Genomic DNA, 12,456 nt, shown 5'->3' on the forward strand with positions numbered 1-12,456 from the left:
CACAGTCAAACAAACATCCAACCACAAATTCTGCAGCCACTGGCCAATGATGGCTATGTAGGATTAAATTTTCCTTTGGGTGTTGGGGACTGGATGTTGGTGCCATTTCTGGGTCTTGAACCCACATATTCACCCACGGTACGGTAGCACAGTGGTTAGCACTGCTGCTTCACAGCTCCTCCAGGGACCTGGGTTCGATTCCAAGCTTGGGTCACTATCTGTGTGGAGTTTGCACATTCTCCTCGTGTCTGCGTGGGTTTCCTCCAGGTGCTCTGGTTTCCTCCCACAGTCCAAAGATGTGCGGGTTAGGTTGATTGGCCATGCTAAAATTGCCCCATCGTGTACTAGGATGCTTAAGTTAGAGGGATATGGGGGGAGGGCCTGAGTGGGATTGTGGTCAGTGCAGACTTGATGGGCCAAAGGGCCTCTTTCTGCACTGTAGGATTCTATGATTTCGGTGACAGTGTAATTCCAAGGGTGATAGCCAATTACTCGGCCTCCTCCCTGTCTGCTAACCAATTAGGAGTGAAGGGTGGCTGACAAATGTGGGGATGCCAATCGGAAGAACAAAAGGAAAGGCCCATCAAGTAGCCCCACTGGGGCAGGCAGACAGTGGGAAGGCATCACAAAGTGGAAGCACTCACCTAATGGTTTAAGCCATTGACAGCCAGCTTGACTGAGCCAAGGTAAAGAGTTAGAGAGTATGGGAGGGGAATGTCCTTTGCAGAAATCATTGGCATTTGGCAGCTAGAAAGATGAATGAAAAATTGGTATTTGACAGAAGTGTGCTGTGCAGTGACAGAGGTGCTCAAAATAGCACAGTTGGAAATATGTCGGTGTGGCTGGAAAGAGATCTAGGTTTATATTTCAGCAGTGAAAATGCAGGTGCTTAATATGAAGAAAACCATGAAAAGAAATGTAAAGATAAAGGTCAAGGAAATGACGAAGAGACCACAATTCACCCAGGCATAAAGAGCAGAACCTACAGCTGCCACAATCTCATCACCTCCCAAAGCGATCTAAGGTCAAAGAAGTGTCATCATCAGCAAATGTTGCTGTCTGTTATAGAAACCGTCCTGAGTCTCATTTGCATTCAAATCAAAGCTGATAAAATCAACGTGCCAGAGCTGTAACCCATTGTTACAACTCTATAATCGGATACTGACTCACTCTGCAGGCAACTCCACCTCCCCAGAGTCACGCTTTGGTGTGTTCCACCAATTGTGTAACCAGTTCAGACTGCAGCTATCTTTGCACACTCCATACCCGATCAGGGAGTTACCCAGCTTCTGTCCCCGAGGAACTAAAGAGAGTTTGCAACACTAGACTGAGGTAGATGGACTCATTCAATTCTCCAAATTCTTTATTGCAAAATTTAACCCAAATTTTGCCCCAAAATGGAAGGCAGTTGATACCCGCCACCCCACCACCCTCCCCTCCACCCTGAGATCTTGTAATCTGCTAAAATCTGCAGCATTAATAATGACAAATGGGGAGCTCTGGTGAGGAGTAGGGAGGTGGGGGTGTGGAGGAGGAGTGGTGGGTATAGGGAAAGAGGACAGAAGGAATGGCAGTAATTGTGCCATGCCCAGTGTTCTTGATGGATCACTCTTTGCCATCCTGGGTCAGTAATTAATACAAAAAACAGCATTTTCTGTTTTGGTCTCAGGTTCCTGTATCCAGTATCTTGCTTTTTCCAGTTATTAATGTTGACTTCAAGACGACAAATTTCAAATGCCCAAGACCAGATAACTTACTCATAAACTTAAATCAGACAGCATGAGATGTGCCAGCTACTGTTCCTCTGTTCTCAAGTGGATAGAACTTACAGCACAGAAGTCAGCCATTTGGCCCAACTAGCCGATGCTGCTATTTATGCTGGTGTTAAACAATGTGTGCTTTCCCCAGTGCACACTCCATATTCTGTCTCCATATTCTTCTCTCCGGTTGCTTCCTCTCACCCGATCAGCATACCTTTCCATGTGCTTCTCTCGTGAACTTCCCTTAAATACTCCAAATGGTCACCAGTGACAGCTACAACCCACGAATGAATAAGTGAAACTTTACAATCTAACAGGGTTAAGCAGAAAAGGGTGTATACGTGTGTGAGATCTGTGTGAGAGTCCGTGATCTGAGTGAGGGTCCGTGATCTGTGAGGGTCCGTGAAGCAAGTTCTCTCACATTGATCTCTAAAAGTGAGACTTGTAACATCTGGACAGTGGTTCTCATGTGGCAGTTCACAGACATCTTGCTCAGCTGTTAAAGATACTTGAGTTTGTACAGCACCTTTCATAACATCAGACCTTTACAGCCAATGATGTACTTCTAGAGTGTGGTCAGTGTTGTAATGTGGAAAATACAGCAGTCAAGTTGTACACAGCAAGCCCCCTCAAACAGTAAGGTGATAATCGCCAGGCCCCCAACACCAAGGAAAACTCCCCTGTCCAAGGTGTGCTACGTGAGACAGCAGTGATAATCACTGTGCCACCTTACGATCTGTGCTTACTGGTGATAGGACAGAGGGAATGTCGGCAGTGACAACAGAGAAAATGTCAAACAAGGTGGAGCAATGTGTCAAGAATATTTTCTATGAGGAGAGGAGACATCCGGAAAAGAAAAATAATAACATCAAATAAAAATCAGACTTGCTTTATCTCCTCGATGCTGTGGCATTTGTGAAGTCCTGTTGCCAGTGGTAACATTCCAATAGGACTGACATCGATGGATTCAAGGCTGTGAGGGGAGATGAAATGTAACTGCGGTCATAACAGCAACATTAAATATAAAAGGAGCTGTCAGCAAATCTTAATCAGGACAGAACTTGTGATAAACAATTTGTGCTTTCCCCAGTGTACATTCCAAAAGCCAGCAAACATGAAAGGTTTTCTCAGGGCACGGGAGAAGCCAATCTGAAAAGCCATTTGATTTTTAAAGGGGGTCTGGACAAATATATGAATAGGGTGGGAATAGAGAGATATGGTCCCCAGAAGGGTAGGAGATTTTGGTTCAGATGGGCAGCATGGTTGGTGCAGGCTTGGAGGGCCAAAGGGCCTGTTCCTCTGCTGTAATTTTCTTTGTTCTTTGAAAAGGCAACCAGATCCAACCCGTCTTACTGAGCTTTCCGGTACCTGCTACAAGATAGAAGACAGTGGGGCAGCAGGAAATGAGGGGGTAGCTTATCTGCTTATCATCTGTGTTGAGGCTTAGCTTCAGAGCAGGCAGAAATAAAAATCCTGCTCATGATAGAGCTATTTAGAAACTGGTATAGATACACAAGAACTCCAGAAACATCATTAAACTAGGACACTATATTAAACTCATCACTGTTCTTACAATCCTCTTCCCTTAATCATCTTCCCTTCTCATCTAAAGATGCCGACTACCTGCTTAGGTACAATTCCACTGGCTCAAACTGCTCCCCACTACCGGTTACGTGAGTGCTGTTTGGACATGGAGGGATATGATTTTCATCGCAAGATCAGAGTTCATCAGGAACAGAGATGGACAAGGGCCAGTCAGCAGAAAGGACCCCTGCAAGTGGTCAGTGGCTTGCCAGCAGCAGGTGAGGGATGGGTCAGCGATCGGTCATGACAACTGGAGCTGCAGTCTACCCTGTGGAAATATTGGAATTGCTGAGAGGGGTCTATCTGAAGGTGCCCTTAACTGCACAGCAGGCCACCATTCTCTCAGTTCTGGTAGGCCTTCTACTGCCCTCCAGCTTGGGTCCTTAATCATTCAGAGAGCGCATACTCTGGCTATCACCTGGCCATTATTTCAAAAATCATGTTGGGTGACTATTTAGGAATATGGACAAACTGCTTGATTATAAAGTGGTCACAGCTGAGCTTAGTCTTGGTATCCAATAGGTCAGAGCCAGCAGACAGCAATTTACCTCTCTCCACCGACTCCTCCTTCCTTAGTCCAGTAGCACTGGAGTTTAAAATAGACTCTCTGCAGTTGTCACACTTAGCTCAATGTAGACAGAGGATTTAAAAATAGAATCTTACAGCCCTGTAGCTCAGTTTCACATTATGTAGTGCACTTAAGCAATAAAAGACCTAAGGAGTTAAACTTGCCGAATTCTCTGCTCATTTTATGAATCAGATTAATGTAACACTGGACAGGTTTATAACTGGCTCTCAAGAATCCTCGAGGGCTTTAAAAACCGGGATCAAACGCCAGTTCACGGAGCTTACCTGAGCTTCTTCAGACCCTGGAAAACAGGAAGGATCTCAGCCAATGTTCCTGCTCCTTTGTTCCCGACATTGTTTCGATATAAACTGAAAGTACATGAGGAAGATCTGTAACTCCATAAGTCAGGACAGAGTGACTTTGCTAACAAGCAAACACTGTCACCATACATCCATTTAAAGCTCAGGATAGCAGATCCATGAGGTGATTTGAGGAATGCTGACTTGCATCTGGTTAGCATTCATCATGTTCCTAGCCAGCCCACTATTGAAAATTCCCAGTGACTTCTGCTCAGTGGCCCTGGGAATGGTCACTGAATAAATCCCTGGGGATTGGACACTGCAGTTATGTCTGTTAATCCTCACTTTATATCACAGCACTACCACCACCAACAATAGGTAAGATACATCCTCATAGAACCTCAGATCACAATGACAGATATAGAAGTTAGAATGACAGGAGCACATGGATGGCGAATTTTCTCTTTTTTTCCCAGAGTGCCAAACTTAGGTGGGAAAAGTGCATTGCCGGCTGTTCCCATTGAATTTTTAAACTCTCTGTTAGGCTTACCAGACTGTAATTCCCTATTTTGTCCCTCTCTCCTTTTTTAATTCGTGGTGTTACATTTGCCACCCTCCAATCTGCTGGTACTCTTCCAGAATCTACAGAATTTTGGAAGATGATAATCAAAGCAACCACTATTTCTATGGCCACTTCCTTTATTATCCTGGGATATAGATTATCAGACCCTGGGGATTTATCAGCTTTCAGTGCCATTAATTTTTCCAGTATTATTTTTTACTAACACTGATTTTCTCCAATTCCTTAATTTAATTCACTGTGTAATATGCAGCCTAAGAGTTAGAGATCGAGTGAATGTTAGGAATGTAACACGTACAGAATTCTGCAATAGTAGTGTACAAGAAGTCTGTACATTATTCAAACAATGCCATCAGCACCAGGTAGGAAGTAATACAGCTCATTATACCTACGTATAATACATCAAAATGATTTTACACTCATATTAATCGTACATTAACCTTGTATAAAGAATCAGGATTAATCCTCAGGCTGTTGAGGCCAAGTCACTGAACATATTTAAGGATGATACGGATAGATTGCGAAACACAAAAGGTGTCAAGAGGTGTGGGGTGAGAGTAGGAACATGGCATTGAGAGGGAGGATCAGCCACAATCACACTGAATGATGGAGCAGGTTCGATGGGCTGAGTGGCCTACTCCTGCTCCTATGGTTCTAAACTGCTTTTGTAGTTTCTGTGGAATATGGAAACACTTTGTGTAAGTATAGGTAGCTTTATTACAATAACTGGTTTGAACAGTCTTTGACGTCAATGTGAGAGGTTTGGAGCTGAAATGAACCCCCGCCCCCCACCCCCCCGCTGGAGCAATCCCATGCACATTAACAATTATGGGATGGATGAGTTATTTGCATCTAAAGATGGCAATTACAGACTAATAATGTGAATATTTCCACTGGTTATTCTGGAGAGGAAAGCAGCGAATGGAAGGAGATGGGTGTTGGCTAGGACCATAATGGAACTGCTCTCATTCACTGCAGTAAACCTTGCAGCTTACATACAAAAGAGCTGCAAGATTGTGAACTGTCATTGCCATGTGATTACCAGGATGTTAGAACATTTACCCTTGCAATATTTATGTTCCTGTCATGCGCACACAGACATGCCTGACACACACACATGCACACATGCAGACACGCCCGACAACACCTGACACCCACCCACATAAACATGCCTGACACATGCACAAAGCTATGATAAGAGAGAGACTTACTGGAACTCCAGTAGGTGCGGGCACTGTTTAATGATGGATGCAAGATGAGGAAATTCAATATCACACTGGTACAAACTGAAAATTAGCAAGTGGAAAAGACATTATTTGTTTGATACTGAAGAATGTTAAGAATAAAGAGAGAATAAAGAAGAGATTCTTCCCGCTTAGAAAGGATAGCAGGACTAGAGGGCACAGCCTCAAGATAAGGGGGGGGCAGTTTAGAACAGAGTTGAGGAGGAACTTCTTCACTCAAAGGGTGGTGAATCTCTGGAATTCTCTGCCAGTTGAAGTGGTGGAGGCTACCTCGTTGAATATATTTAAGTCACGGGTAGATAGGTTTTTGACAGACAAGGGAATTAAGGGTTATGGGGAGAAAGCAGTAAAGTGGAACTGATCCACTTCAGATCAGCCATGATCTTATTGAATGGTGGGGCAGGCTCGAAGGGCTAGATGGCCTACTCCTGCTCCTATTTCTTATGTTCTTAAACAATTTATCACACATAATTTAAGGCTTTTATAGAAATGCACCACAAATCAGTTAGGGTATAATAGGTATAAAAATAATGACAGTTAAGAATGTTCAAAGTATCCAGTTCAGATAGAGTATTTAACAGTAACTCAAACAGAATAGTCACCTGATTAAACGCAAGGCAGGATACTGTGCTCCAATGTCCATTCTGCTGCTGGAAGGGATCAGAAAGATCTCAGATCAGTTTTGCTTATTGTGTACCTTTGGAGGCTCGAGGAATTGTGGGTGTGTAACTCTGATGTGCAGTCTGTCTTTCCAGGCACAGACACAGTCTTGATATCTGTGCTGTTCTCCTACTGCGACGCTTATTCTACCATGGTCGGAAGGTTTATTAAAGGTGCAGAGACACCCACATGGAGGTGCCGTTGGCTAGGCAAAAGGGATTGCAATGGAGCAGGCTCCTTTTTGGAATCATTGTGAATATAATAGATGCAGGCTGAGGCAGTGGAGAAGCTGCAGGATTTTTGGGGAGCCAATTACAATGACTTTCAAAAGAATTGTCCAAAATCAGTAAGCTGTAATCCGCTTTAGAACCTCTCCCTTCAAGGGACCATAGAATCCCTACAGTACAGAAGGAGACCATTCAGCCCATTGAGACTGTACCAATTCTCCAAAAGAGCATCCCACTCAGGCCCAGCCGCCACTCTATCCCCATAACCCAATACATTTACCATGGCTAATCTATCCAACCTGCATACCTTTGGACACTAAGGGGCAATTTAACATGGCAAATCCACCTAACCTATAAATCTTTGGACACCAAGGGGCAATTTTTACATGGTTAACCCGCCTAATCTACAAACTGTTGGAGTGCTGTTTAATACACTCAGTGGCAGTTTCACAGAGACAGACCTCTTTCCAGAAGGAAAACCTGTAAAATGGGGAATTAAGAACATTGGTCTGAACTGTTTCTTCCTTTTGGGTTAGGGCTGTGGTTGCACAGTTAACACTGATTGAAATCAACCCAAGCTGGGGATTAGGATGGATGGCAGGGGCTGGGCAGAGGAACTACTCTTTATTATAGAGTTTGGTCGTTGATAAAGTTTACACTTATCATATTTCATGTCACACTATCTGTAACCCCTACAACTTGTCTGGACTTGCAAAATCTCACTAACTGTCCTGGCTGGAGACAATACACATCTCTTTAATTGTGCTTAATTCTTTCTCCACTCACACTGCCAGTACCTTTAAGACTTAATTACCTATAAAGACTTGCATTCCAACCATCATTTTGTATAATTAAGTTTGTGTCTTTATAAGCCCTGTTTGTGAATAGAACTCCCACTTAGCTGATGAAGGAGCAGTGCTCCGAAAGCTAGTGGCTTGTGCTACCAAATAAACCTATTGGACTTTAACCTGGTGTTGTGAGACTTCTTACTGTGTTGACCCCAGTCCAACGCCAGCATCTCCACATCATATTTCTAAGGCTCAGGGTAGAGTTATAGACAGGCCACATCCTAATTCTGTCTGAGAGTGGAACTGGAATTGCACTCAGGTTTTTGGCTGGTCTGGCTATAAATACTCAGCTGTTGCGTTTCTTTCAGTACAAGGCGTTGATAACATCCAACACACGATTATAGTTAATCCCAGCTCCTCTCCACCCTTGGGTGAGAGAAAAAAGTGAAGAAAACTTCTTTTAGACCGTGAAATCCCATTTGAAATGGATGGTAAAAAACCAAACACTGTCAAAGTACATATCACTGTGTATTCTGTCACTGTTGAATATCAGAGTTGGCAGATAAGGCTATTTGTAGGCATTAATTGCCTACTTAAGGGCCTATTCCCCTCCTCTCCCACCTCTAAACCTGTCTTGCAGCGTGCCCCAATTTTCTGTAAAGAGCTGGAACTTATAAACCTTCTAACAACTATAATTTGGATAATTTATGCCATTACAAATCTCACTTCCTGCACAATGTACTTCACGGCCCTGCTCATCGCAAAATCCTAAAATCATGCCTGAGGTCAACAGGCCTTTCCATGCCCACACCAGGCCCACATTCACGCTGATTCTCATGGCTGGTGGGATGGTAAAATTCCGGTCAATGTTATTCATGAACTCAGCTTACATTCCCCCACCCTAACATAGGAAATAATGTCTGGATATGCAGTGCTTGTAGTGGAGAGCAAATGTCTTAACCAAAGAAACATCGAAAATAGAAGCAGAAGGAGGCCATTGGCCCTTCGAACCCTGTCCAACATTCATCATGATCATAGCTGATCGCCCAACTCAACAGGCTAATCCTGCCTTTCCTCCACGTCCTTTGATCCCCTTTGCCTCAAGCGCTAAATCTAATTGCTTCTTGAAAATGTACAATGTTTTGTCTCAACCACTTTCTGTGGGAGCAAATTCCATAGGTTGACCACTCTCTCGGTGAAGTAATTTCTCATTTCTGTCCTGAATGGTCAACCCTGTATCCCTCCGACTGTGACCCCTGGTTCTAGATTCCCCCACCATCCTTCCTGCATATCTAGTCTTGTTAGAATTTTATAGGTTTCCATGAGATCCTCCCATATTTTTCTGAAGTCCAGTGAATAAAATCTTAAACGGCTCAATCTCTCCTCAATAGAAAATGTGGTTGACTCTCAACTGCTTTCTGAAATGGCCTAGCAAGCCATTCACATTCAAGAGCAACAAGGGATGGGCAATAAACGCTGGCCAGCCAGTGATGCCCATGTCCCATGAATGAATAAAAAAATAAAAATCTTGAAGAGTATTCTGCAAAATAACAATGAACAAGATATCTTCCTGCTTATAGGGTTTCGCTTTGAATCATTTCATTCCTTCAGACATTATATGTGAGCTTGGTACCCTATTACTAACTCACTGTTAGAACACAGAACATAGAAAACTACAGCATAAACAGGCCCTTCGGCCCACAAGTTGCGTTGATCATATCCCTACCTACTAGGCCTACCTATAACCCTCAATCCCATTAAATCCCATGTACTCATCCAGAAGTCTCTTAAAAAACCCCAACGAGTTCGCTTCCACCACCACTGACGGCAGCCAATTCCACTCACCCACCACTCTCTGAGTGAAAAACTTACCCCTGACATCTCCTCTGTACCTGCTCCCCAACACCTTAAACCTGTGTCCTCTCGTAGTGACCATTCCCGCCCTGGGAAATGGTGGCTACTTAGCTCCACACAACCATCATGCAAAGAGTGCTAGCCCCAGTGATAGGGTAAACACTTACAAAAAGAATCAAAAAGCTAAAAACAACAAATTGATAAAAAAATCATCATTCACATTGAAAAAATTGTATCCCAACATTTTGTTTTGGTTTGGATATTAAATAGCGCTTTGAGGATTAAACGGACTTAAAATATTTCTGAGCTCAAGTTCCCAGCAATGGCGCTCTACACCTTGAGAAACATGGGAGACGAATTAAATGTGCACGTGACATGGTTTGGGATCAGCTCACACTCTATGCAATATCATCTATCTCCATACCTGTCATAATCAGACAAAGGTGTCTCAGTAGATCGAAAGCCATTCTCCATTAACCGTATTAAAACACTTCTGTTCTTTACCCTGCAAAAAAAAAGGTTTCCACTGATATTAGCAGCAACAAAATGCAAATTGTCAAACAGGACAGAAAGCTTGGATTGTTTAGTTTTAAACTGAATTGGTGAGAATGGAAGATCAGCCATAGCAGATTATCTTTAAGGTAATAGTCAATAGATGGGTGGCAGTGAAGTCAAGAGAAATGCTCTTGCAGTGACTTTTTTAAAAATATTTTTCCAGCCTCTATGTAGCAATGCTGCTGTCCTCAATGAAGCAGAGAATCACCACAAGTGGGTAGCACCACAGGAAACAAAGAGTAGATGTCACCAGAGGAAGTCAGTTGGCAACATTCTGACCATAGCCTGGCTAAGTGCCTGTTATTTGTTTGATACCAACGCTTAGTGGGTTAGATTATGAGGCCAGGCTACAGAATTTTGTCTTGGATTTTGTCAAGTACAGGGTACTGAGTGGTGGTGCAACTGAGCTGTTTAAAATGTTAATATTATTTGACAGTGTGGATGCCTAGTTCCTCTGGAGGGAAAATCAAAGATGAGGAGATGTAATTTAAAATTGGAGCTTGGTCATTTTGGAGGAAAGCAGGAAGCAATTCTTCCCAAGAAAGCACATTAGAAATCTAAAATTCTCTCCCACAAAAGGTTGTACTGGAGCTTTCAATCTGAGATTGATATATTTTTAGTAGCTAAGAGTATTTTGAAGCGAAGGTGGATGAATGGAGTTGAGCTACAAATAAGGCATAATCTAACTGAATGGTGAAGTATGCTCGGGAGGGGATGAATGGTCTCCTCCTGTTCCTATAATCCCAGCCAAATTGGTCAGCAGTGCAGTTTCCTGATTGGTCAGCTGTCCAGAACCTCTGCAGTTACCGGGGAAGGCCTCCAGACAATAAAAAGACAAAATAAGTCAAGATTCACAATTTTTTACTAGCTGCGTTTACACAGAAATTTACAGCTGGTCGGCTGTTTGTGGTGAATTTGACACTTATAGTACATACAGATTCCACATCAAGACTACATTGTACATTGGCATCAGTTGAAAGAGGTTGCAGATAGTTTCCCTTTCCCCATGTCTTTAATCTTCAACTCCACAGGAAACCTCAAGTGCCACAGACACACACCACCAAACTATTTCCCAAATATTGCAATTCATCTATCATCCACCATCAGTTTAGGGGACAACATTCCTGAACCAGGCCCGCAATTGCCCCAGCAATTATCAATCACTCACATTCTCCTTCACTATTCCCTCAATATACAATGCAGATTTTGTGGAAAATCATAAAAAGAAAGCTAAATTAGGGAGGCCAAATGCAATTGTGATGTCATTGCAACTACCAGGTGCTCTGCTGTCAACCAAATGAGAATTGTTCTTTTTAAATGCAAGTACAAATCTGTCTTCCCTGTTCAATGAACCATTTAATTTCTGGGAATTAAACATTATTAGTGCTTTGACTGATGCAGGAGTGCTTTCTTTCCTAACCACATTTTTTAAAGATCTGGGTCTTGCAGAGCTTTTCACTGTTTCCAATTCAGAAAAGATCTTTTCACTTAATGGGACTTTGAGAAATATTGGGGATTATTTTGCCTCGAACAATTATAGAGAGAGGGGCACTATCTGATCAGCTGTGTTTTATAATGACTGGGATTTTCTGTTCCTGTTCATACTGGGTGGGAATGATGACAGGAGTGTAAAATCTCATGGGAGGCTCAAATTGCATTATACATCAGTCCTTCGCGACTGTCCCCGCCACCAGCCAACGACATAACGAGATTCCTGATGTCCAATGTCGGGAACCCCATTATAGTAAGTTTAATCAAATCATCAGGCCCCTACTCCTGATAATTGCCACTTTATATTATTCATGCATGTCAACACCAATGATGATTTGTCTCCCACAGTGCACCTGGTGTGCAGTACTGCCAGAAGAGTTCAAGTGAATTGCTCAGAGGGGAGAGAGTCATGCCCGGGCAGTACTAGAACAGTGCCCAGGCTCTGCCAGGAAGAAGTACGGGGGGATGGGGGTGGGGGTTGGTTGGTTGATGAGTTCTATTTTAACTTTTTTGCACCGGCCACCTTTTAAAAATGACCCATGTGTGACATTGTGGGATCTGCCCATGGATTTCTTTTTTCCAAAGTTTTCCACGATACAGTGGAGAAAGCCATCACTGGGGCCAGTAACTTCAATATTGCATTTACCACCCACTACCGATTCTCCTGATCTGCATGACTTTAATCAGAAGAGATATAAACTGGGCAAATGATGCAAATTTGCCAAAATCCAACATCATTCTTGCTGCATGGCAAATTTCTGATCCCCATACTCGCAGCAATTATGCAGGAATATATCTTTACACCCACCCCCTAAAAATCATTCAAACACATGGCTTGTAAAGCTG

At 43.0% G+C, this 12,456-nt stretch overlaps 1 protein-coding gene across 1 annotated transcript in view; it reads right to left on the reverse strand.

The window, feature by feature from the left end:
• nlrc5 (NLR family, CARD domain containing 5) overlaps positions 1-12,456 on the reverse strand; it is a 171,937-nt gene that overhangs the window by 36,131 nt on the left and 123,350 nt on the right. Inside the window, exons 36-40 of the mRNA XM_080187115.1 lie at positions 9,989-10,069; positions 6,638-6,685; positions 6,003-6,077; positions 4,197-4,280; positions 2,650-2,733 (exon numbers count right to left, since the gene is read on the reverse strand). Of these exons, the coding sequence (XP_080043241.1) occupies positions 2,650-2,733; positions 4,197-4,280; positions 6,003-6,077; positions 6,638-6,685; positions 9,989-10,069 (372 nt within the window). The remainder of the gene's footprint in view (positions 1-2,649; positions 2,734-4,196; positions 4,281-6,002; positions 6,078-6,637; positions 6,686-9,988; positions 10,070-12,456) is intronic.

This window comes from Carcharhinus amblyrhynchos, chromosome 4, assembly GCF_965287045.1.
Source record: "Carcharhinus amblyrhynchos chromosome 4, sCarAmb.v2.hapA, whole genome shotgun sequence".
Classification (NCBI taxonomy): domain Eukaryota; kingdom Metazoa; phylum Chordata; class Chondrichthyes; order Carcharhiniformes; family Carcharhinidae; genus Carcharhinus; species Carcharhinus amblyrhynchos.